Source organism: Equus asinus, chromosome 13, assembly GCF_041296235.1.
Source record: "Equus asinus isolate D_3611 breed Donkey chromosome 13, EquAss-T2T_v2, whole genome shotgun sequence".
NCBI classification, from domain to species: domain Eukaryota; kingdom Metazoa; phylum Chordata; class Mammalia; order Perissodactyla; family Equidae; genus Equus; species Equus asinus.
Genome location: NC_091802.1, coordinates 40,039,884 through 40,067,460, shown reverse-complemented (window position 1 = coordinate 40,067,460; position 27,577 = coordinate 40,039,884). Strand labels below are relative to the sequence as shown.

Here is a 27,577-nt window from a genome sequence, read left to right as displayed (position 1 = left end):
GGAAGGTTCAAATGGGACTGGAGGAACTCGCCTAACCGACGCGCGTCTGTGGAGAAGTCGCTTGCTCCGCGATCGTCTCGTGCGTCCCGCCGGTTTAGTCCCTCGCAGGGTTCTCGAGCCCCTTCACGACCGTCATCATGGACGTGTCACCGCTGCAGGTACAGCTCGCGGGAGAGGCGGGTCGTGGAGCGGTATCTCTGGCTGCCCGCGAGGGGTGAGGCTCCTGGGCTGTGGCCTGGCCGCGGCGGGCTGGGAGCCGGTATTCCGGGGCGACCCTGGTCTCCCGGGCTCGGCGTGATCGTGAGGGGGGTGAAACCCCCTTATGGTGCTGATAGTGAAGTATTCGCGGCTAAAGCGGCCTCGAGGGTGTTGTTTTCGTTTGACTGTTTCTAGGGACGGGCTTCGCCTGGTCCTGTAGTAAATGTGTGTTACCGTGGTCCGCGCGTGACTTGAAGCATCGCACACGGATGCTTCCCTCTCCTCCCCTCCGCTCGGAAACGGCGTTGAACGTCCCTGAGCTTGGGAGGGGCAGGGCACGGCACAGGGTTCCCATTAAGGAGCCGGCGTGTTGCTCAAAATCTGTCCTTCCTGTTCGGAACGTTAACACGGCCGGAGCATTGATCGATAGCCTCCCAAACGGCTGCTGAACAGGTATCTGTTACGTGTCTGGGACAGAGCAGGCGCTCAGTGAATGTTTGCGGAGTAGATGAAAGAACTGGGTGTATTTTGTTGCTAAACAAAACATTGGAGGAAAATATTTCCACGTCAGACAGACCTGGTGAGACCACACGTCTACTCACACTGCCACCCGGGAACCTGGCCTCAGTTGCCTTAAAATGCCGTATTTGCACAAAACGACGTAAACTTCACCAGTACCTACTAAAAGAGGACGATTTGTTATAGTGTGTATAAGCATATCATCATGGTAGACGTTTATAGTTTCTGATAAACTTATGGTTAAAAATCCCTTTTCTTCCTTTTTCTTAAATTGCTAGCCCATAAATGAAAATATGCAAATCAACAAAACAAAGAAAAATGAAGATGCGAAGAAAAGACTCTCCGTTGAAAGAGTCTATCAAAAGAAAACGCAATTGGAACATATTTTGCTCCGCCCAGACACCTACATTGGTTCCGTGGAATTAGTGACCCAGGTAAAGCCAAGCTAATTACATGCAGTTAATTTTCCAGATTAATTTTCTATACTTCATGTACTTTGAGTGTCACTGGAAGTGGCTTAAGCTATCGTATCTATATCGTTGTATTTACTCCAGAAGACTTTACAGTAATCATGATGATAAAACAGAGTCAATATAGGGTAAAAATAACTATGTTCCTTTGCCTTATTTCTAGCAAATGTGGGTTTACGATGAAGACGTTGGCATTAACTATAGGGAAGTCACTTTTGTTCCTGGTTTATACAAAATCTTTGATGAGATTCTAGGTGAGTAAATTCTTTCAGATAAAGATCTACTAGTCCAAATCCTTCATAAAAAGCATCATTCCTAGCAAACCCTCTGTAGCCAGAGCTGTGTCATTTCAAACAATACCTGGCAAAGGTGAGGCAGTTTACTGGAGTCAGGAAGTTGAATTGTTTTCTAGGAACAGTACTCTGAATAAAAATTGCTAAATTAACATCTCATTAATGCTACTCCTGTGCTGTTTGAGATTTTTTTCTTTCTATATCGTAGAGTTATAGAATGTTTTTTTAAATACTTCACTTACAAATGTGTTTTATTTTCAGTTAATGCTGCAGACAACAAACAAAGGGACCCAAAAATGTCTTGTATTAGAGTCACAATTGACCCGTGAGTCTCTTGGTCTTTTGTTGTTATAGCTCATTGTTACTGTTAGTTGCATTTACTTGATTTATAAGGAGGTTGGCTTTTTTTAAATGAAAGTTTGCAAAAGCACAGAAAGGCAGAATGCTAAAATGAATAATCGATGATACCTATCACCTAGATTCAACAGTTATCAACACTTTGCTATATTTGCCCCATCTATATTTTTTCTGAAGCATTTTAAAATAAATTACAGACATTATCACACTTCATCACTAAATACTTCAGTAAGCATCTCCAATAATTACTGTCAGTATTCTGGGGTCTAGAGCTTTAACTTTTTCTTCTGATGCTATTCAAATAGTAAACCAGCAGGTGGTGATAGAGAATAATTTGATCTAACATTCTGGTTATAAATGCTGAGTGTCCTTTTGTGGGTGGTGAGCATCATTATTTCACCTTTGTATTAGCCTGATCAGTTATGACATAAACTATACTTTAGGTTCTTTTTGGGAAATGTAGGTGTTAATGATGTACTTGAATGCTCTTAAGGACTTGGTATCATTGTCTTTTAAAAAATATGGAGTTAGTTTTAATTAGTCTTTTTTTTTGGATAATACTAAGTACTATTTGAAATAAGAACCATAGTGTGTATCCAGATAAAATATATTATCTTCTGAAAATTAACTTCAATTAAGAGATAAATAGTCCAAATAAATTTTTAGCATTTTATTGGCAAGGAGGGCAGTTTACAGTTGATAATGTCTTTGCCTTTCATATTTGTTTTGCAATGTGCTTTGTTGGATGGAAAAGCTAAGGGAGCTGGGATAGTATAGATGATCCTCTTAAAAGTGGTATAATAATACTGTTTCCAAATTTTGTCCTTTTCTTTCCATTGGGCATAAATCATTTCCCTCTGTTCCCTAACGTTTTAAAATTTCGTGTTTTTTCAACATTATCAGTGTCTGCCCAGGTGTTGGAAAAGATTTAAATTTTTTTCCTCTTGGCTCCTATTTTAGGAGTGTCAGGAACTAAGCATGATAGGAAAGGTATTTCATGCTGAATTTCAGAAGGTATATATGAAAACGAGTCATAAAGAAATTGAGACTTGTGAATTTATGTATTTTAGAAATGATGATATTAAAATATTAAGCACAAGTTTAACTTTTGTTTTACAATAAAAATGTCAATCTTTTCTTAGGGAAAACAATTTAATTAGCATATGGAATAATGGAAAAGGTATTCCTGTTGTTGAACACAAAGTTGAGAAGATGTATGTCCCAGCTCTCATCTTTGGACAGCTCCTAACTTCTAGTAACTATGATGATGATGAAAAGAAAGTAACAGGTAGAGTATTGAGAAAAATAAAGGAAATATTTGTTGCTGAAAAAATGCATTTTTTCAATGACTATGTGTGGCATAAAGTTTAAAAATATGAGAGTAAATCTATAATTGAATACCTTTGCCAGTGATTAAGAAATAAAGCTGTTAATGAGATAACAATTAAGTAGTATTTTTTATTTATTTGCCCAGGTGGTCGAAATGGCTATGGAGCCAAATTGTGTAACATATTTAGTACCAAATTTACTGTGGAAACAGCCAGTAGAGAATACAAGAAAATGTTCAAACAGGCAAGTAACTTGGTATCTTGTGCCTTGATTATAAATTATATTATAGCAATTTATAATCACGTTAATGGTTGGTTTAATTTAACATAATTTGTAAGCTAATAAATTATGGAAAGTTATTCTTGAACCTATATTAGGTTATTTTTTAGGATTTATAAATTTGTATTATTTAGTTGTAGTTTGTGAGATGACTTAAATTTTTCATCTTTCCTATTCTTTACTTCTCTAGACATGGATGGATAATATGGGGAGAGCTGGTGAGATGGAACTCAAGCCCTTTAACGGAGAAGATTATACGTGTATTACCTTCCACCCTGATTTGTCTAAGTTTAAAATGCAAAGCCTAGATAAAGATATTGTTGCACTAATGGTTAGACGAGCATATGATATTGCTGGATCCACTAAAGATGTCAAAGTCTTTCTTAATGGAAACAAGCTGCCAGTAAGTATTTTCCTGAGTGTTAAGGATAATGAGGGACTTGTGAACACTGTCAAAAGCACAATTGATTTGTTTCCCTCCATATGTTTTTCCTACCACTTCTCAGATATGTTTCTGATAAGAAAACAGTATTCCATATTTTTCAGTCAGCTCATTTTAAACTTACTGAAGGAAATTTCTTTCTCAAAAAAACACCTAAATTCGTTTGTGACCTTTAATGACCATTCTCTTATGCCCATCAGTGAACACTATTTCATTAGTTTTGAAAAGTCCTCATAGCCCGTTATTGAATCTACTTTTTATAACTTTTTTTTATACCATTATTTTTAATTCCTGTACAGGTAAAAGGATTCCGTAGCTATGTGGACATGTATTTGAAGGATAAGGTAGATGAAACTGGCAATCCATTGAAAATTATACATGAACAAGTAAACCACAGGTGGGAAGTGTGTTTAACAATGAGTGAAAAAGGCTTTCAGCAAATTAGCTTTGTCAACAGCATTGCTACTTCAAAGGTAATTTTACTGCCAAATTATTAATCATGATTTATCTTTACATATAAGTGTTCTTACTGTTTTTAATATGTAAAATGAATTTGAGTATTTGGCTACTTTGTTATAAAGGAAGGTAAGTTAGATTTTTTTATGCTGAGGAAGATTCGCCCTGAGCTAACATGTATGTCAGTGTTCCTCTGTTATTTGTGTGTCACTGCTGCAGCATGGCTGCCAGCCAGTGGGACCTGAGCCTGGGCGCTGAAGCAAAGCATGCTGAATTTAACCACTAGGCCACAGGACCAGCCCTAGATTTTTTTTTTAAATGTTTGATTATTATAATTTTAAGGATTCTGAGCTTTGCAATTTGGTATTTTTCCTCATTTAGGGTGGCAGGCATGTTGATTACGTAGCTGATCAGATTGTCACTAAGCTTGTCGATGTTGTGAAGAAGAAGAACAAGGGTGGTGTTGCAGTAAAAGCACATCAGGTATGGTGTTTTAGAACAGTTTTCTTTTTCTAAAGTCAAGGAAGAAGAGAAAGGCTATAAGTAAAGCATGAGTAAGTTTTTAGTGATTTAATACCAACTTTTACTGCAGGTGAAAAATCACATGTGGATTTTTGTGAATGCCTTAATTGAAAACCCAACCTTTGACTCTCAGACAAAAGAAAACATGACTTTACAAGCCAAGAACTTTGGATCAACATGCCAATTAAGTGAAAAATTCATCAAAGCTGTGAGTACTTAGAGGGTAATAAAAAATAGAAGTACCTTACTTTATTTTCCATTGCCCTTCTTGGTTCTGCAGAAACAAAGATTCCTCCCACATGCACTGCTCCAAGTCTTCTCACTCTGAAAAGGAAATTAAAAAAACAGCTTTTATCTCACTGGTCTTACCCAGGGCCTTAATTACCATCTATATGCCTATATTTCCCCATTACATATCACCGTTCAGTTTAGATCAGTTCTGAATTCAGCCCATCTAACTGCATTGAATGCAAGCATTGAATGCCTAAGGTTGCTCTCAGTTGACACATCCACAACTGAATTAATTATCTCCATGCTTAATGATCTCCACACAAGGAGCCCCCCACTTCCCCAAAATAAAACTATTTCCTGTCTTAGTAAAAGGCCCCGGTCAACCACTAGACTGCATAAACAAGAAAGCTGGGAGCCTTCTTTTCATCCTCCTTACTCTCTAATCCAACCAGTAAGAATCACCTCTTGAATACCCTGGTAGCCTCCTGCTATCATCTCTTTTCTGTGTTACTATAATAGGTTCTTAAACGTTCTTACTGTTTCAGTCCTTTTTTTTGCAATGCTCTTAAGTAATCTTTTTGTGTTAAAGCACACATTTTTGTCTTCACTCTTGACGTCTTTCAGTGACTTCTTCTCTTAGAAAAAGTCCAAGTTCCTTATTTGGCCTGTAAGACAGTGCCATGTCCAACCTCATCTCAGTGCCATTTTTTCCTATGTGTAAGTTTCAGTCCTACTTGCTTTAAATTACTCAAAAGCATAGTACTCTTCCCCTCCTTAGAGCTTTTTCACATGCTAATCCCTCTGCTTGAAATGCTTTTCACCTGGCTAACTACTTTAGGTCCTAAATGTCATTTCCTCAGGAAAGCCTTTACTTTCTACCCCTCTTCCCAACTAAGTTGATTCCAATATAGTACTGGGCATATATTATTATATATAGCACACTTTCCACTTATCCATAACATCACACTTGTAATTTCTTGTTTCTGTCTTCCATGTTGTATCTGAAATTCCATGAGGACAAGGACCATGTCTAATTTGTTTTAACCATTAGATCTCCAACATGTGTCTCAGTGCCTGGCACAATATAAGTACATAGTCAGTAAATATTGAATAAATGAACCCAAAGGAACCAACTCCCTCAGTAGTGATAACCTGAGACAGAAAGATGTGCCACCTCTATCCAGAAATTATTGTTCCACCTCTTTTCAATCTTTGAAATATTTTTATTTTTATAGGAGCTGATTTGTATTCTGGATTTCCAATAGAACTCTTCTTTCCTAACATGAGTCTTCTCCTTTTCAGGCAATTGGCTGTGGTATCGTAGAAAGCATACTAAACTGGGTGAAGTTTAAGGCCCAAGTACAGTTAAACAAGAAGTGTTCAGCTGTAAAACATAACAGAATCAAGGGAATTCCCAAACTTGATGATGCCAATGATGCAGGTACTACACATTTAATAATGTTCCAAACTTTAAATCTTGTAGTTAATGTTTTATTCCTTAACAGCATACCACTGATATTTTTCCCTTGACACTTAATATGCAACAGAATTTGTTTTAACTTTGTTAAAAATCAACCAATTCCTTGTTATAGAACATTTAGGTTATTTCCAACTTTTGGCTGTTATAAATAATGTTGAAATGATTATTTTGGAGTATAAAACAAGGATATTTATGCAGTGATCTTTTACCTAAAGTACAGAAGGAAAAAGTTTTCCTTGACCCTCTTATATCCCTGGCTAGATCTGAGAATTAAATTGACAAAGACAAACGGGAGAAAAGCATACAAATTTATTTAATGTAAGTTTTATGTGATACCGGAACCTTCATAAGGAAATGAAGATACAAAGAAATGGATAAACCTGAGTGGTTTTATGCCAGGTTTGATGAAGAATGGAAAGTTGTGGAAAGATATGTTAAGGCAAAGGTTGGGCCAGCCCAGTGGTGCAGCGGTTAAGTTCTCACATTCCGCATTGGTGGCCCAGGGTTCCCTAGTTTGGATCCCGGGTGCGGACATGGCACCGCTTGGCAAGTCATGCTGTGGTAGGCATCCCACATATAAAGCAGAGGAAGATGGGCATGGATGTTAGCTCAGGGCCGGTCATCCTCAGCAAAAAAGAGGAGGATTGGCGGCAGATGTTAGCTCAGGGCTAATCTTCCTCAAAAAAAAAGAAAAAAAGGCAAAGGTTATGAGCTAAGTACAGTAAATGCGGGGAAACTTAGCAAGGCCTGTTCATTCAGATTCTTTTTGGTGTCCCTCTGTTTTGGAGATAAGAATGTTCCTTTCCTCTGGGTATAGGTAAGGCACCTCTCACGTAAGGGTCTTATGGCCTGCTTCACGAGAGAAAGTTTAGGGAGGAGGTCAGAGAGATTCCTGCTTCTATCATTTTCTCAAACTTCAGTTTAAAATAGTCAATAGGCCAAGGTGCCGTATTTGGGGTACCATGTCCTGAACTCCATCACCAAGAAATATGTTTAATAGATGATCAAATGAATCTTTAGCAGCAATATAATTATTAGCTCCATTTTATTCCTAAACCAACGTGTTAGGAATTGTAAATTATTTGTGTTTCATCACATGTCTGAGTTAGTATATTTGAGAGTGAACTAAAACTAATATTAATTTGTGTGTTTTTATTTTAGGGGGCCGAAACTCAACTGAGTGTACACTTATTCTGACTGAGGGAGACTCAGCTAAAACTTTGGCTGTTTCAGGCCTTGGTGTGGTTGGAAGAGACAAATATGGGGTTTTCCCTCTTAGAGGAAAAATACTCAATGTTCGAGAAGCTTCTCATAAACAGGTAGAATATAAAAACCATCTTTAGAATGTAAATCTAGTTTTGTAATGCAGGACTTCATGCCTATTTTTCGTTCCCTCACTGGGCATTTTGAAATATATCTTGGACAACTTGTTCTTGTTATTTTAGGAAATTGGATACGTTATATCATAACTTAACAGATCCTTCTGCCTTATAAATTAGCCTAATACAGAAGCTCAAGAAAATCCAAGCAACATATACTGTTGTATTTCGTTGTTCTTTTCAAATTTGTAAACAAAACATTACTTTTTTGGTGGATGTTCATTTCAGATAATGGAAAATGCCGAAATTAACAATATCATCAAGATTGTGGGTCTTCAATACAAGAAAAACTATGAAGATGAAGATTCATTGAAGACTCTTCGTTATGGGAAGATAATGATTATGACAGATCAGGTCAGATTTGTTGTCAAATACTTTATAGATTGTTAAAGTAAATTAAACGTGTCTTATTGTTTCATTGCTTTCCTGCCATGAGAGGAAATTATTTAACTTGAGAGTTTTATTCATTATCTCTAGTCCATATTTAATCAGATATTTTACTTATATAATGTATATTGCATATACAGGTTAAGTCAGTCTGAATTTGAAAAGCCTTTTCTTTTAATCCCCATAGAAAGTTTTTTGAGAAATTACCTGTGTCAATCATAATTTTTTTAGTTTCTAAAAAAATTTTTAGTGTTTTGGCTTTCCAAATATTTCTAGGACCAAGATGGTTCCCACATCAAAGGCTTGCTGATTAATTTTATCCATCACAATTGGCCCTCTCTTCTGCGACATCGTTTTCTGGAGGAATTTATCACTCCCATTGTAAAGGTATGCTATTTTCTAACATACCGTAATGGGTATTTTAACATCCTACTCCTCGGGGCCGGCCCCGTGGCCGAGTGGTTAAGATCATGTGGTCCGCTTTGGCAGCCCAGGGTTTCACCAGGTTCGGATCCTGAGCGGGGACATGGCACCCCTCATCAGGCCACGGTGAGGTGGCGTCCCACATGCCACAACTAGAAGGACCCACAACTAAAATATACAACTATATACTGGGGGGATTTGGGGAGAAAAAAGAAAAAAAAAAAAAGACCCTACTCCTCAACCATGGGTACACATATAATAACCCCAGTGATGAATGGTGGTATGCAGGAGATCCAGCAGTATGCAAAGCAACTGCAATGTTTCCTTTACCACAGGTGTCTAAAAACAAGCAAGAAATGGCATTCTATAGCCTCCCTGAATTTGAAGAATGGAAGAGTTCTACTCCAAATCATAAAAAATGGAAAGTCAAGTATTACAAAGGTTTGTAATGAAACTCATGTAGAACTTCTCATTTTGTTATATATCATTGTACAAGGTTATATGGAGTAACTTGGTGTTTTTGATTTTGTAGGTTTGGGTACCAGCACATCAAAAGAAGCTAAAGAATATTTTGCAGATATGAAAAGACATCGTATCCAATTCAAATATTCTGGTCCTGAAGATGATGCTGCAATCAGCCTGGTGAGTTTGAGTTGTATTTTACACATACATACTAGTTTTAGAAGTCAATGCTTTAGCTAGTCAGTTGAAACATGTAAGTTTTCATATAATAGAATGTTTTACAGAATAGAATGTTTTCAGTAAACATATACCAGAGAAAGGAACCAGATGTTTCAGAAAATTGAGTTTTTGTTGTTTGCTTATTTTTTATAGAAGAGATATTTTGCAACCTATTAGTACCAGTGACATCTTTTTCATCTTCTAATTTGTAGGCCTTTAGCAAAAAACAGATAGATGATCGAAAGGAATGGTTAACTCATTTCATGGAGGATAGAAGGCAACGAAAGTTACTTGGCCTTCCTGAGGTAAAAATTTTACATATATGCCACAAAATATATTATTTGCTGACCTTTTAGAATTGATGTTGTAGCAAATTAAAGTCACTGAATAGTTATTTCAGTAAAAAGTTTAACAATAGATAACTACATAAATATTCTTATTCTTATTTAGACTGCTACATAAATGTATTGGACCTGAAAGAAATTACAAAGGCAACGTACTTTTTTTCTAATTATGCAGCAATTTAGACTTGCTTTATCTTTAAAACATGTAAAATACTTCCGCATAATTCTGTATTTTTGAGGGATTTACAATAGAAATTATACTGTTAAGAGGATTCTTTGTTTTATTTTTGTGTTAAGCGTTGTTAAGACCAGTAATATTTTTTATTTTAAACTAGATGATGTAATATTCTCTTTGGTCCCTCAGGATTACTTATATGGGCAAACTACCACATATCTGACATACAATGACTTCATAAACAAGGAACTTATCCTGTTCTCAAATTCTGATAATGAGAGATCTATCCCATCTATGGTGGATGGTGAGTTCTAATTTATTAGCCTGTTTTTATCATAAGATGGAAATTAATGCCAAGAAATTATTACATTGAGGATACTCATATTTGTACTTCTTTCATTCTGAAGGTTTGAAACCAGGTCAGAGAAAGGTTTTGTTTACATGTTTCAAACGGAATGACAAGCGAGAGGTGAAGGTTGCCCAGTTAGCTGGGTCAGTAGCTGAGATGTCCTCTTATCATCATGGTGAGGTAAACACACAATCTATCATGTTCCCAGAAAGTATTATAGCAGAAATACCTGCAAAGTCATAATCATGGATACATATTATTTAAAGCCTGCAGATTAGATAATGAATCTTTTTTCTCCCCTCCCCACCCCCCCAGATGTCGCTAATGATGACCATTATCAATTTGGCTCAAAATTTTGTGGGTAGCAATAATTTGAACCTCTTGCAGCCTATTGGTCAGTTTGGTACCAGGCTGCATGGTGGCAAGGATTCTGCTAGTCCTCGATACATCTTCACAATGCTCAGGTGGGTATGCTTTAAATTTTTAGTGAATACTTGCCATTTCCAATTTTGAACTATTGTGAGATTTAGTTGACCAAAAATAGAAAAATTCAATTAATCAGAAAATGTGTATTTGATACAGATGCTTAGATTATTAATTTTCAAGCTCATTAAAGTTTAATTATGCTATTCTTTGCAATGAGCAGAAAATCAAAATTCTATTTCAGTTTGATGCCCGAGCCTTTCTGTCCCTTAGAAGTATTGTTTCCTTACCAAACTATAAATGTTTTACTTCCATTTCTTATATTTTCTTTTCTTTCTTCATGTAGAGCAGTGATTCTCAACCAGAGTAGATTTTGCCCCCCAGGGAACGTGGGGCAATGTCTGGAGACATTTTTGATTATCGTGACTAGGGGAGCTGTGCTACCGGCATCTAGTGGGCAGAAGCCAGGGATATTGCTAAATGCTCTACAATGCACAGGACAGCCTGCTCACAACAAAGAACTGTCTGACCTACAATGTCAATAGTGCTGAAGTTGAGAAACCCTGCTGTAGAGTCTGTTAGAGTAAAGAAGAACTTGATTCTTTCTAAATACCACAGTTGAAATTTTACTTTGTTTACTAGTCTATGGGAAGTACATTATGAATAGTCAATTTTCAGCTGTTATCTTATTCACCCTCAGCAGCACTGGATACAATTTAATCACTCCATCCTTGAAACTCTTTGTGTTTGCCCTCCAAGACACGAGGCTGTTGGTTTTCCTCCTTATTAGTCTTCTTTGCTGGATCCTTCTCGTCTTCCCAACCTTTAAATACTGGCCTACCCCAGGACTCCTTCATCAGATCTCTTTCCACTAGCTATATTTATTTCCCATCCATGGATAATATCTCATACATCCAGTCTCAGAGCTTCAGCCCTGACCTCTAAATTTTATGCCCAACTACCCTCTCATTATTTATCGCTTGGATGTCTAATAAATATCTCAAACATAAGTTCAAAACCAAATCCTTAGTCTTCCTGTCTCAGTAAATGGAATGCTATCCTTCTAATTCTCAGGCTAAAAATCTTAGAATCACCCTTGATTCCTTTTCTCCATACTTGCATCCAATTCATCAACAAATCCTATAGACTCCTTATTAGAAAACTACTAAGCCATCTCATTCATCTAAACTATTATATTCTACCATCCTTCTTTCTTACGGCAGCCAGTTTTTTTAAATAGGTCACTCTGATTCAGAACCTTGGAACTTCTTCATTTCAGAGTAAAATCTGAAGCCCTATTTTAGCTAACTAGACTCTACATGGTCTGTGTCCCCACTCCCCATGTCTTTTGATTCCATCTCTTACTATCTCTGCTCCAAACACACCTTGCCTCTTTGCCTGTACACAAACATGTCAAGCACATTCCCTCTTCGGGGCCCTTTACTTGTGGGTCCTTCTACTTGAAATTCTCTTTCTCCAGATAACCACGTGGCTCATTCTCTCAGTTTCTTCCCTGCTCAAATGTAATCCTATCAGAAAGTGCTTACCATTCTTTAGCATCCCCTCAATCACGCTTACCTACTTTATTTTTCTTCTTAGCATTTACCCCACCACCTGACAAAATGTATGTTTGTTGGCTACCTCGCTGTACTTCCATGTGAGCTCCTTCAAGGCTGAAACTTTATGTCTGCAGTCCCTGGCACATAGAAACTGCTCAAATATTGTTAAATCAGTGTTAATCAGAAAGTAAGGCCAAGATAATGTTCATGTATATGTATGAGAGAACACATGTCCTTTCCATCAAAGTTAAGTGTTTTTTGTAAAATAACATTCTTTGTTTTTTTAGCCCTTTGGCTCGGTTGCTATTTCCACCAAAAGATGATCACACATTAAAGTTTTTATATGATGACAACCAACGTGTTGAGCCTGAATGGTACATTCCTATTATACCCATGGTGCTGGTAAATGGCGCGGAAGGAATCGGTACTGGATGGTCCTGCAAAATCCCTAACTTTGATGTTCGTGAAATTGTGAATAACATCAGACGTTTGATGGATGGAGAAGAACCTTTGCCAATGGTAACTATTCTATATTAGGAACCTTAGTTTTCCTCTGGTTTCAATTCAGTAGACTATGGTTAAAGAAGACACAAATATAAGTTTATTTCATGCTTTAATGTTAGTTAGGTTTTTTGTTAAATAGTCTTGTGATTTCTGTTTTTAGTATCACATTTAGAAAATATATTCTTTTTTAAAACACCAATTTAGCTTCCGAGTTATAAGAACTTCAAGGGAACTATTGAAGAGCTGGCTCCAAATCAATATGTGATTAGTGGTGAAGTGGCTATTCTTAATTCCACAACCATTGAAATCTCAGAGCTTCCCATCAGAACGTGGACCCAGGTAAATAATTGTAGATTTATTTTTTTATTTTTATGATTTTAATACTTTTTGTGTTAATGCTTATTGATATTCAGGACCCTATGTTTTAGAAACTTACAAAAGGATTATTTCTTTCTTCATTCAGACTTATAAAGAACAGGTTCTAGAACCCATGTTGAATGGCACTGAGAAGACACCCCCTCTCATAACAGATTATAGGGAATACCATACAGATACCACTGTAAAGTTTGTTGTGAAGATGACTGAAGAAAAACTGGCAGAAGCAGAAAGAGTTGGACTACACAAAGTCTTCAAACTCCAGACTAGTCTCACATGCAACTCTATGGTATGTCTGGTTTTATGAGAGATACATATGTTTCCATTTATATTAAAGATTAGTATCGATTTTAAAAGGATATCTTAGGCTACTTTTATATTTTCAAAGAATAGGGTCACTTCTCTAAAACCATTAAAGATTAGCCAATTTATCTCTTGTTGGTTTTAATCTTGTTTTTCCTTTTCAGGTGCTCTTTGACCACATAGGCTGTTTAAAGAAGTACGACACAGTGTTGGATATTCTAAGAGACTTCTTTGAACTCAGGCTTAAATATTATGGATTAAGAAAAGAATGGCTTCTAGGAATGCTTGGTGCTGAATCTGCTAAACTGAACAATCAGGCTCGCTTTATCTTAGAGAAAATAGATGGCAAAATAATCATTGGTATGTTTTTGGAATAATAACTGCCTGTACTAAAACCATAATCATGCCAAACTTCCTTTAAACATTTTTGGTGAAAGTAATGGTGGGGAGAGAGGGCAAAATCCATTTAGTTCTTCTGGTTACATATACAAGCATTTCTTTCAAATGCCTAATTTAGGCATTTATAGTTTGAAAGAGATAGCTTTTCCTAGATTGAGCATCTTGAGAAATCAAGATTTAGTTAACATTTAGACCGGAAGAGAATAGGGAGCTAGAAGAGGTCCCTGTGTAAACTGATCAAGAGAAGAGATAATAAGTCTGATAGGGAAAGAAAAGGCAGGAAGGAAATTATAAATGGTTTATATTATAAGTAAATTGTATACTCAACACTGAAAGAATCATGTCCTAGGGGATTTTTTTTAAAGAGGTTCTAGAAGCAACAAAGTCAAAGTTTAAGTGACCAGGAAGAAAACAGTTTTGACTAAAACTGGAGTATAAGGAAGGTTAAAAGAAATAGCTCAACTCTGGCCAGGGCTAACTAGGAAAGCCAGATAGCTAATGGGTTATACAATAGCAAGTCCCAAAACATGACAACACAAGTTACTGGTGATCACAAGATAATTTCTGATAGTACACAAAAATGTTTAACTTAGTGGTTACATGTTCATTTTCATAAATATTTTTTTAAATAACTATATATATACATATATATACATACAATAAACTACTACTCAGCCATTAAAAAAGATGAAATCTTGCCATTTGCAACAACATGGATGGACCCTGAGGGTATTATGCTAAGTGAAATAAGTCAGATGGAGAAGGACAGTTACCTTATGACTTCACTCATGTGGAAGATAGATAAACACACACATAGATAGCGACAATAGATTGGTGGTTACCAGAGGGGAAGGGGGTGGGGGGAGGGCAAAAGGGGTAAAGGGGCACATATGTATGGTGACGGATGGCACCTAGACTTTTGGTGGTGAACACAATGCAATCTAAACAGAAGTCAAAATATAATGATATACACCTGAAATTTATATAATATTAAAATCAATGTGACCTCAATAGCAATAGCATATCAATCCCCCAGTTTCACAGATATTATTGCTTAAGGCCAAGCTAAAATGAGTGATATTGGACATGACTCAAAAGAAAAATATAAAGATTGTATTCAGTTGACTGGAATTTAGAAAATACTAAGGACTATCCAGTCTTCTTGAGGAATAAATATAGAGGGCCTAAAAATAAAACCTATGTCAAGTTAACTAATGAAAGGTGGTACTTTAAACCTCATTCTGTCTATAGCTAGTAACTCTCAATATCCCTCATAGTCTAATAAATTGAATGCAGTAGACACTGGAAAAAAGAAAGGGAACAAGTGCATCATAGAGAACCGTAGTCAAGGAAAATTGATGTTTGGATGGGTGGCACTAAAAACTTGCCCAATCAAGTGTTGAAATTAAAAAACCAGGGGGTATAATTGAAGTAGATGTTATCAGACATAAAGATTTTGACTGTTTTCTATTTTATGATTAGATCACAACTTCATATGTGATTTGACTGCCCCCTTGTGGTAATTTACATTTGTCAATGGTTTAGGGACTTGTCTATATACCAAGATGTACAAATCTATGCCAGATAAAGATAGTTTAATTTCCACTTTTAATCTTTTGATTTAATATGGTAAAACCTTATTCCTTTCCTAAAATATTGCTCAAAACTATTTGTTTATATTTTTTAAAATAGAAAATAAGCCTAAGAAAGAATTGATTAAAGTTCTGATTCAGAGGGGATATGATTCGGATCCTGTGAAGGCTTGGAAAGAAGCCCAGCAAAAGGTAATTTCTTGGGTAACATTTTTCTATATTATTAAAGACTGTATAATCTAATGTCTGTGTTTCACGTTTCCTATTAAAGCTGCATTTTAATTCCTCATTTAGGTTCCAGATGAAGAAGAAAATGAAGAGAGTGACAGTGAAAAGGAAACTGAAAAGAGTGGTTCTGTAACAGATTCTGGACCAACCTTCAACTACCTTCTGGATATGCCTCTTTGGTATCTAACTAAGGAAAAGAAAGATGAATTGTGCAAACTAAGAAATGAAAAAGTGAGTTGATGATAGGATGGTACATGTTGCTTAAGTTATGTCCTAATGATAAAAGCAAAAACTTAATTGTGTGCTTGCTGCATGAAAATGCTGTTTGGTGCACATGAAGTAACTTAATTTTCTGATTATTTTCTGAAGGAGCAAGAGCTGGAAACATTAAAGAGAAAGAGTCCATCAGATTTGTGGAAAGAAGACTTGGCTGCTTTTATTGAAGAATTGGAGGTGTGTAGTTTATAATGCCCATGTTACAATTTTTATTAATGAAATAATGTATTCTAGCAATATATCTCTTTGTGAAGAAGTTTCACAATTGGAAATAGAAAGAATATAGGAGGCATAATGAAACATTCCAAGATAACACATAAAAGAACGGATTATTAAATGCTATTAGAATAAAGTAAATGATGCCAGGATATATACTACCCAGAAGTTTTTGAACAAAGAGAGGAAAGGGCGCAGGAGTTGATTTTCATAAAAGGAAGGACCTCCTGGGACTAAGAAGATAAAGAGAATTTAAATGTGGAAGACTAACCCAATCCCCCAAGTCAACTTAAAAGGACAGAGAGCTAGCTAATCAGTAGTTTCAGGAGATCCTTTGTTACCTAAATCTCCCTAATAATGTTTGTCTTCCAACATTATTTTAACATAAGAAAAACATCTCATTTCGTAAATTAAGCTAAAAGACTTAGCATGCAAATTTATATTACATTTCAGTATGGATGTCCAGCTTGCAATCAGTTGATTAGATAAGTGTACATTACTGATATCACATCCTTTCTCATTTCTTATTTGAGTTTACAAATATACATATATATATGTATATGTTTTATCCTCAACCCAATTTCCCCTTCTTATTCTCAGAAAGATCAAGTGGTAGAATCAAGTAGAACCTAATCTTTTGTCTCCATACTTAGCTTTTCAAGGTGTGCCTTAATTATATCTTCACTGTTGTGGTGGTATATACCTAGTTATGGAACAGGTTATCACAAATTTATCTTAAGATGTAACAAATTGAAATCAATTTAACTGTTGCGTTTTAGTCTATCCCTATAAAGTAACACAGATGTTGTAATGTCTTTGTTAGCTTATAAACTTCCTTTCTTATATTCCTTTTGTAGGCTGTCGAGGCCAAAGAAAAACAAGATGAACAAGTAGGACTTCCTGGGAAAGGGGGGAAAGCAAAGGGGAAAAAAACACAAAGGGCTGAAGTTCTGCCTTCTCCAAGTGGAAAAAGAGTCATCCCCCGAGTGACCATAGAGATGAAAGCAGAGGCAGAAAAGAAATTTAAAAAGAAAATTAAGGTGAAACTCTTGAAAATGTTATACATAAAATACTTTAAGCATATTTCCACTTAAAATTGGACAAATTATATTACAAAATTTCTAGTTCCATAGTTGGAATTCGTCCCCTATCTAATCATAACCTTCTTATGAGCCTGATTTTTTTAGTGTTTAAGTAGCTTGAAAAAATCATTCTTTTACCTTTATTCAGAGCTCCAACCAAAACTCAAAGGAAAAAAAAACACTCTTTGACCAGATATGTATTTGACCTTATATTATTCCAAATAATAAGTTGGCAGAATTTGACCATTTTTGTCTTGCTATCTTTTAGAGTGAAAATACTGAAGGAAGCCCTCAAGAGGACGGTACAGAGGTAGAAGGCCTAAAACAAAGATTAGAGAAGAAACAGAAAAGACAACCAGGTATACCATTTACGGAAAATGGTATAGAGTCGAGATTAAATTGTGTCTGTTACCTAGAATGTTCCACATAGATAATAAGTTCTTTTATTTTTTTCCCAAAGAATTTTTTTTTTTCCTTTTTCCTCCCCAAAGCTCCCCGGTACATAGTTGTATATTCTTAGTTGTGGGTCCTTCTAGTTGTGGCATATGGGATGCTGCCTCAGCATGGCCTGATGAGTGGTGCCATGTCCGCACCCAGGATTCGAACTGGCGAAACCCTGGGCCACCGCAGCGGAGTGCATGGACTTAACCACTCAGCCACGGGGCTGGACCCAGGTGATAAGTTCTTATTAAGTAACATGAAGGAGGACTATGTCTGAAGTATGCCTGAAGCTCCATAGTATTGCCTGGGATTTGATTTATTTTAAAAAAGATCATTTTTTTAATGAAATAGTCTGTTAATTTGACAACTTGAATTCCTCAGTTGGGATCTAAAGAAAACAGTATATTAGATCCTACTTTTTTTTTTAATTTCTTCATTAAGATATTCACATGCTAAATTTACTCATTTAAGTGTACCATTCAATGGTTTCAGTATGCTCAGAGTTTTAGAACAATATCTCACTGCAAAAACAAATATTGTTTCCATTATGGTCATTCCACATTTCCCCCCCAACTCCTCCTAACCCTGAGGCAACAACTAATCTACTTTCTGTCCCTAGATTTGCCTGTTCTGGACATTTTGTATGAATGGAATCACATAATACATGGTCATTTTATGACTGGCTTCTTTCACTTAACACAATGTTTTCAAGAGTCATCCATGTAATAACATCTATCAATATTTCATTTATTTTTATTGCCAAATAGTATTTCATTGTATGGATATACTACATTTTATTTATCCATTTATCAGTAAGTGGACATTTGGGTCTACCTTTTGGCTATTGTGAATAGTGATGCTATGAACATTCATGTACAAGTTTCTACTTGGTCTTATGTTTTTATTGGGTAGATACCTAGGAGTGGAATTGCTGGGTCATATAATTATTTTATGTATAAGTTTTGGAGAATTACCACGCTGTTTTTGAAAGCAGCTGCACCTTTTACATTCCCACCAACATATGAGGGTTCCAGTTTCTCCACATCTTTACCAACACTTGCTAATTGTCTTCATTTTGATCTAGCCATCCTAGTGGATATAAAGTGGTATCTCATTGTGGTTTTGGTTTGCATCTCCCTGTTGGCTAATGATGTTCAGCATCTTTGCATGCGCTTATTGGCCATTTATATTTCTTTGGAGAAATCTATTCAGATCCTTTACCCATTTTTAAGTTGAGTTATTTGTCTTTTTTATTGTTGTAAGAATTCTTTATATATTCTAGATGTCACTTATCAGATAGATGATGTGCAAATATTTTCTCCCATTCTATGGGTTTTCACTTTCTTGAGGATGTCCTTTGGCGCGCAAGTTTTTAATTTTGGTGAAATCAAATTTATCCATTATCTTTCTTTTGTTGCTCATGCTTTTGATGTCATATCTAATCTTTTGGGATTTACCCCATGTTTTCTTCTAAGAGTTTTATAGTTTTAAGTATTACATTTAGGTCTGTGATTCCTTTTGAATTAATTTTTTATAAATGGTGTAAGGAAGGATTCCAAGTTCATTCTTTTGCATGTGGATATCCAGTTGTCCCAGCACAATATATTGAATTGTCTTCACCCTTGTCAAAAATCAAGTGACCATAAATATTAAGGTTTATTTATGGATTCTCAATTCTACTCCATTGATTTATATGTCTGTCCTTAAGTGTCTATTCTTGATAACGTGTGCTCAGTTCTGTGGGGATACAAAGGTGACTAAAACAAATGGAAATATCTTAGCATTAAAAAGAAGTAAGAAAAGTGTGTTGTGTGTGCCATGCTGTGCAAAATTCTATATTGGCCTTAGAATGCAGCACGCCTTTAACTTTAAACTTAGCTAGCAATCATTTAGCATGTAAAACCGATGAATCAGTTAAGTATTTTGAGCATTTATGTTCCCATCACTAGCAAATATTGTGAGGGCACGAGAAGTGGGAGAGCATGGGCATTTACCTTCAAGAGGTTTATCAAGAAAGAAAGGTAAAGCAGTATATACAGGCCATGTACGGATTTAGAGAAAGGGGAGGTCAGTGTGGGCACCTGTAGACTATAGAGGCTTTGTGAAAGAGGTCAAACCTGGGCTAGAGCCTTGAAGATTGAGTAAGATTTAGGTATCCCTAGATTGGGAGAAGAAAAATGAGCATATAATATGTATGAGACAATGAAAAGGCCCTCTTAATAGAGTGGGAGGTTTTATATTGGGAAATAGAAGAAAATATAGTTAAGCCAGATTATGGAAAACTAGAAAACCAGGTTGTTGGGGGAGGATATATAAGATTAAATGCAACTAGGGAATATGAAATGGGTATACTTAAGGAAAATTCATCTAACAAGAATATGAAGAAAGGACTATGTCAGGCCAATAAGGAGACTGCCATTGTAACCTTTGTGGGCCAAGAAGAGGGAAGTAAAGATCAAAGGATGGGTATGAGAGTCATTTGGGGAACAGAATTAACAAGACCTAGTGACTTTAAACCTCCTAACTCATCAGCCATTAAATGCCCCTCAAGGTTTGGTCCTAGCCATTCTTTTGTCTTTGAATTGTCTCCCTTGCCTTGATTTCAGCAATAACCTTCTGTTGATCTCTTTGCATCTATTCTTGCCTCTTTCCAATCTCCACACTGCGATCTGAGAGAACTTTTTAAAATGGAAATCTGGTCATGTAGGTTCCGTGTTTAAAACAAAATCCTTAAGAAGACCAGTCACCCTCCCCCTGGCTTATGCTTTCCAGCCATAATGGATTTCTTTCACTTTCCCAAAGGCACTATGTTTTCTCACAGGGCCTTTGTACATGCACTTTCCTGAACTGGAATGTTTCATCACCCACCTCTTTTCAACTAGTTAACTCTTATTTAACCTTCAGATAGCTCTCAAGCATCTCTTTCTTAGAGAAGCCTCGTATTTATACACATGTAGATACATACCACATGCCCTACATAAACACATTGTATTTATTCATGGAATTAGATGATCCAGTTCCACAGGAGGAAGGACTGTATCCATTTCTGTTCACCATTGTATTCCCCGTACTAGCACAGAGCTCAATAATAAATATTTGAAGGATGGGTGGATGGATAGAGATGGAGAAAAATTGAGTCTAAAATTATCAAAAGTGGTTAATTTCTCTCTCCCTTCTAGATACCAAGACAAAGAAACAAATTACATTGCCATTTAAACCAGTCAAAGGAAAGAAGAGAAACCCTTGGTCTGATTCAGAATCAGATATGAGCAGTAATGAAAGTAATTTTGATGACCCTCCACGAGAAACAGAGCCACGGAGAGCAGCAAGTAAGGAAAACTGAAGAACATGCTAGATAGGCCGAAAGATTTGAATGGACCATACATTTCAGGGCACTTAATTCCAGAAATTGTTGTATCTTAGAGCAGTAATTATGTTAGATTTTTAAAAAACTAAAGCATCTTTTAGGATATTAAACTGAAGCTTAAATCTTCATGAAATGTTATATCAATCTGTGGACTAAATATTTCTCCTATTATCCTCTTTGATTCTTTTTATATGTATGTTTTTAATAGCAAAAACCAAATTCACAATGGATTTGGATTCAGATGAACCTTTCTCAGATTTTGATGAAAAAACTCAAGAGGAAGATTTTGTCCCATCAGATTCTAGTCTACCTAAAACTAAAACTTCCCTAAAGTAAGTATCTTCTATAATATGGATTTTATGATTGCTTTTAATAGTCAGTAATATATTCTTCGTTGTTTGATACATTTAGAATTGGTTGTCAGGATGTTATTTTTTATTCTAGACATGCTAACAAAGAACTGAAGACACAGAAAAGTGCAGTGTCAGGTATGTGTTTAAAAATAGTGAGGAATCTGCTTTACTGGGGCACTCAGGTCCACCTGGGTTCTAATCTGGACTACACTATCCAAGTCCTGCCTTTGAAAATAAATGTAAGTTCTTGTTAGCATTACATTGATGTTGTTCATTAGGTTTAGTTTTGGACATAAAGAAGTTCTACATTTAATATACTAAAAGTAATCATGTGCTTACTAGGTACTGTGCTAGGTGCTAGAGATAAAAAAAAATAACTGTTTTCGCTGCTGGAAAACCTAGAAATTTTAACAAAGTTATAAGAGTGTGTTTTAAATATTCCAGAAAAGTCGCAGACTTGGTGTTTAAATAGAAATTCATAGCAGCAACAAAGCAGTAAATGGATTTTCACATGTTGCTTATATGTACTATTTTCCTTTCCACTGAAGTAACAGACCTTGATGCTGATGATGCCAGGGACAGTGTACCACTTTCTCCAAGCTCTTCAGCTGCTGATTTCCCAGCTGAAACTGAAATTATAAATCCTGTTTCTAAAAAGAAGGTGACGGTGAAAAAAATAGCAGCAAAAAGTAAGCCTAAATCTTTGAGATGGGTTAATATTGGGATTAACTAACTGGCTGACACAAACCAATTTGATTTTTTATTCCCAAAATTTACTATTGATAATTGAAATTAAATCTTTTCCAATTGAAAGCAAATCTTTAGATCTTTATAATCAAAACTGGTGGTCAAGGGGCCAGCCCAGTGGTGTAGTAGATAAGTTTGCACACTCTGCTTCAGCAGCCTGGGGTCTGTAGGTTTGGATCCCGGGCACAGACCTACACATTGTTCATCAAGCCGTGCTGTGGTGGAGTCCCACATTCAGTACGGAGGAGGACTGGCACAGATGTTAGCTCAGGGAAAATCTTCGTCAGTCACACACACAAAAAAGATGGTCAAAAGTTTTGACATCAGTGTGTTTCTCAAAATGCCAGGCATTATCTGGCTCATTCCTATAACATGGATAGGATATAGAAACAATTGCAAATATTTAATGTAAAACATACACCTATAAAAAAATTGTATGCCTAAGGATACTTTGGTTCTCTAGTGTATTTTCAACTCCATTGGGCTGTCTTTTCCTATGTTAAATAAAAGCAGTCAACAGTTTGCCAAAAAAAGTTCACAGTGAGAACAGTTCATCTAAGAGTGGCCATGATAAATGCCTATGTTGACTTGCAGGTCAGTCTTCTACCTCCACTACCGGCACCAAAAAGCCTGCACCAAAAAGAGTCAAGAAAGATCCAGGTTTGAATTCTGATGTCTCTCAAAAGCCTGATATGCCCAAAACCAAAAATCCCCGCAAAAGGAAGCCATCCACTTCTGATGATTCTGACTCTAATTTTGAGAAAATGATTTCTAAAGCAGTCACAAACAAGGTGTGTATTTATCCTAGTCAGTCCATTTGCTATAGGTTTTTTGAAACAATAATCAAGCTTTGCTCTTAATAACTTAGCACATTTTTATGAAAATAAATTTAAATCCCATAACCCATTAGCTTTTACTATATGTTTAGTTGTAACAAAGTTAAATATGCCACTTACTTAGTCAATGCAAGTTGCCTTGAATCTATTTCTTACTGCTTATTAGAAGGTGGAAAACTCCTTGAATTGTAGTCTGTTGATATATGTTTTACATTGAAATTATGCTGTCAGGTTGACATTATGCAAATTACTTGGGCTTTTCTCTTTTAGAAATCCAAGGAGAATGATGACTTCCATCTGGACTTAGACTCAACTGTGGCTCCTCGTGCAAAATCCGGACGGGCAAGGAAACCTATAAAGTACCTCGAGGAATCAGATGAAGATGATCTGTTTTAAAATGTGAGATGATTATTTTAATTAATGGTTCTATTGAGCCCAGGACCAGTTTTAAAGTTACCTAAAGCTCTTGATTTCCTCCTTTCTGAATTTACTTTGGGGGAAGGTAGTTTTAATCTGGAGCCATCAAAGTGAAGTACGTAGACCCCAAGTGTCCAATACTGTCTAAATAGTAACCATCTCGTGGGCCTTGTTTTCTTCTCTGCTTTGTCTGTTTTGTCTGTTTTCTTTTGTCTTTAAAATCTGTTTTTAAATTCTTCTGGACAGGTAGCTGTGTGGTTACTTCAGCATAATGTAGTTTGTTTATCGGCCATTAAGCTAAAATTGGATCACTTTGATATAAAAGTGTCTGCTCTGCCTCCTTTCCTACTTTCAGTATCTATGAGATAAAGCATGATTCTCTGTTTTATCTTAGTTTTATAGGTAATTCTCCATCAAATAGAACTTTGTAGTTCTAGTACAAATACTTCCCACTCAGCCTTTTATGTGCTGATTTTTTGTTGAAGCAATGAGAAATTGCTCATATTCTTCATATCCTTTTGAATACCACCAGAGGCTGAAGAAAAACACCCTGACTGTGTCTGTACAACCTCAACACAGTCAATAGGATGAAGAAAATTAGACCATAAGTTATGTGACTATCTCAACTCTTGACTTGTCCCCTCTGGCTGCCTCTGAGTCTAAATCTCCCAAAGAACAAATTTCTAGGGAGCACTGGATTACAGAAGAGTTAGGGACAACATTTGCGCAAAGATCGTACATATTAGATCAATACCATACTCAGCAGTGAGCTATTATATCCATTTTGGGAAATTGCCATAATTTTCAATTTGTAAACTTTGAGACCTTTCTGCAGTGTTACATGTGTGTAACTTGAGTATTGTTATCAATGTTTTTGTAAATATTTACTATGTTTTTCCATTTAGCTTAACTTCAACAATTTTGTACTTTAATAAAATGTTCAAAACATTGCAAGTCATTGATTGCCCCTTTTTTGCCCCTGCACTACACCCTTTTCCTTACTCTAAAATATATCCCTTTTCACTTCCTTTTGAGAGCTATTCCGATCATATTCTGATGTGCCTGGCAGCCACAGTGATAGGTCTAAGAGATAGGCATCATGACCTAATAGAGGCCCATCAGGTTTTTTTTTAATGTTTCCCTACTTTAACAACTATTTTGATAAACCTGGTCAACTGCTTGATGATATCAGTAAATTGGGGCCACTGGCTAATCTTTTAGAAAAAGAAATGTTAGATAAATCCAATCCCTTCCTCACATCTTACACCAAAATTAAGTTCAAATAGACTAAATATTTAAATATCAAAAACAAAACTATTAAAAAAGGTACTAGAAGAAAAGTAATCGTGAGTTACAGACAGATATCCTAAACATATCCCCAAGGGTAATGTTGACAAAGGGAAAATGAGCCCTTTCATCAGAATCTGGACAAAAGGCCAAGCTCTTTGTCCCAGCAATTCTCACTTTTAAGAAGTTTAGTTCAAGAGAATTGGACATGTGCCAAAAGCTGTGGAAGCACACACAAATTTGAGTTCAAGTAACACAGGAAATAGCAATATCCTGATTATAATTTTGCAAAAGGTTACCATTGGAGGAAAGTGGGCAAAGTGTACGAGGGGTCTCTGTACTATTTCTTTCAACTACATGTGAATCTATAATTATCTTCCAAAAAAGCTGTATACAAAGATGCTTATTGAAGTTTCTGTAATAATAAAATTGAAAGTAACCTCAATGTCCAACAATGGGCGACATTTGGTAAAACAATTAGTTTAAACAAATTGTAGTACAATGGGAATACCATGTGTCCATTAAGAATGATCATGTATATTATCTATTGATGTGAAAAGATGTTCATGACATGGAGTGAAGAAAGGTTACAGATCAAAGGTGAAATCCCTGTCTGGTAAGTAGGCATTTGTTTATAAAATAAATTTTGGGAGAAAAGCTACAAACCCTCTCTAGAAAGAAAAAAATAAGAAATGTTTCCCTTTTAAAAGGAAAAGTTTGCTCCTAATCAGTAAAATGTCTATTATCTAAAAAGACTTCAAGTGAATACATTCCTTGACTTTATTCATTATTCCTTAAGCCACTGACATTCTAGGAGATAAAAATTCTAGTGCTAATAACTTGGACATTTTAGACCCTTTATAGAGTGTAGTTAGTTCCTATAAATTTGAGACATTGCTTAAATGCATATTATATCAATTATAAATTACAAAAGAATGGTTACTGAGAAAATAAGGATTCAAAATTTGTATTAGCTGATAAATGACACGAACTTACTAAGCCTTTTTGGTTTTTGTTTTTTAAGATTTTATTTTTCCTTTTTCTCCCCAAACTGCCCTGGTACACAGTTGTATATTTTTAGTTGTGGGTCCTTCTAGTTGTGCCATGTGGGATGCTGCCTCAGCATGGCTTGATGAGCAGTGCCATGTCCGATGAGCAGTGCCAAGTCCGTGCCCAGGATCTGAACCAGCGAAACCCTGGTCTGCCAAAGCGGAGCGTGCAAACTTAACCACTCGGCTGGGGCCAGCCCCACCTTTTTGTTTTTTAAGGTACATTGCATCCCACTGTTCTTGCTGCAATGGAATTTTTTTTTTTTTTTAATTGGCACCTGAGCTAACAACTGTTGCCAATCTTTTTTTTTTTTTTCTGCTTTACCTTCCCAACCCACCCCCCCCCCCGCCCCCGTACATAGTTGTATATCTTAGTTGCAGGTCCTTCCAGTTGTGGGATGTGGGACACCGCCTCAACGTGGCCTGACGAGCAGTGCCATGTCCACGCCCAGGATGCAAACCCTGGGCCGCCTCAGTGGAGCACATGAACTTAACCACTTGGCCACAGAGCCAGGCCCTGCAATGGAATTTTTTTAAGTGAATTCTGGACATTTTTTCTGAAACCCACAGAAAATTTTTTAATTCATTAACTTTTCTTCTAGAGTAATGGACGTCTGTTCTTGCCTGCCCTGTGTCCTTTTCCTTCGTAATTCCACTTTTGGAAAAGTATCCTAAAGACTGAAAAACAAAAAGCTTGTGTCCAAAAGTGTTCATTGAGGGGAACAGCAGAAATGTCCTAAAATAGAAGAATTAGTTAAACTGGTACATCCTTACTTACCATGTATTACACAGCCATTAGAAGTCATGTTTTCCCCAAACAATAGCACAGGAAAGTCCTCATGTTGGGTAGAGGGGGAAAAAGATACAAAACTATCCCGTATAATTTGTCAAAACACATTGAATTATAATAAAGGTGCATTTTATTGTGTGTAAATTATACCACAATAGAGTAGGGAGGAAAAACTGTCTTTTAGACAGTATGAGGCTCGAATATAAACTAGTGCTTCTCAAACTTGTGCCTATAAATCCCTTCAGGATCTTGTTAAAATGCAGATTCTGATTCAATAGGTCTGAGGGGGGCCTGAGATTGTATTAAGCAGTTCCCAAGTGATGTCAATGCTGGTGGTTGGAGACCTTACTTGGAATAGCAAAGGTGTAACTACATGCCAGTTCATCTTGATGTGTGGTCTCTGGACCAGCAATATTACCATGACCTGAGGGCTTGTTAGAAATTCGGATTATCCGGCCCACCCAAAAACTACTGACCTAAAGCACTTGTTTTAACAAGCGCTCTGGTTAATGCTGACGCACACTAAAATTTGAGAACGAATGCTATGTGCATTGAAAGACCTATGGCAAATTGCAACAAAGTGCTAGCTGCTTTTCTCAGGATGATAAGATTTGGGTGATTTTTGTTTTCTTCTTTGCATTTTCCTATAGTTTACAAAAGTAGTAAATGTTACATGTTTTTCAAAATGAAAATAACTATAATTTTTTTCTGGTTATAAAAGTAATATATGGGTTCCAGTTCTAATATCATGCTGAACTGGTACCACTCCAGGAATCAATCTCAGGTGTTTTTCACTTGTGCTGTACGATTGCAAATCTGAACAGGATGTCTTCAGGATGTGTTGAAAAACTATGATGGTTAATTGTGTGTGTCAACTCCCCTGGGCCAAGGGATGCCCAGATAACTGGTAAAGTATGATTTCTAAATGTGCCTGTGAGGGTGTCTCCGGAAGAGACTAGCATTTGAATCAGTAGACTGAGTAAAGAAGCTCACCCTCCCCACTGCACGTGGGTATCGTC

At 36.3% G+C, this 27,577-nt stretch overlaps 1 protein-coding gene across 1 annotated transcript; it reads left to right on the top strand.

The window, feature by feature from the left end:
* TOP2A (DNA topoisomerase II alpha) lies at window positions 1-24,382 on the top strand. Its single transcript, XM_014833870.3, has 35 exons — window positions 1-158; window positions 996-1,151; window positions 1,351-1,441; window positions 1,742-1,805; window positions 2,980-3,125; window positions 3,312-3,409; window positions 3,636-3,848; window positions 4,187-4,360; window positions 4,725-4,826; window positions 4,936-5,073; window positions 6,399-6,537; window positions 7,738-7,895; window positions 8,184-8,309; window positions 8,619-8,729; window positions 9,101-9,206; window positions 9,298-9,407; window positions 9,659-9,751; window positions 10,155-10,269; window positions 10,373-10,494; window positions 10,630-10,778; window positions 12,584-12,815; window positions 13,005-13,139; window positions 13,264-13,464; window positions 13,643-13,838; window positions 15,570-15,661; window positions 15,764-15,928; window positions 16,067-16,150; window positions 17,047-17,229; window positions 17,540-17,630; window positions 20,892-21,041; window positions 21,288-21,411; window positions 21,524-21,567; window positions 21,981-22,121; window positions 22,774-22,970; window positions 23,286-24,382. Exons 1-35 carry the CDS (start codon window positions 138-140, stop codon window positions 23,409-23,411), a joined length of 4,593 nt encoding a protein of 1,530 aa, XP_014689356.1. The 5' UTR covers window positions 1-137; the 3' UTR covers window positions 23,412-24,382.
* The last annotated feature ends 3,195 nt before the right edge of the window (window positions 24,383-27,577 follow it).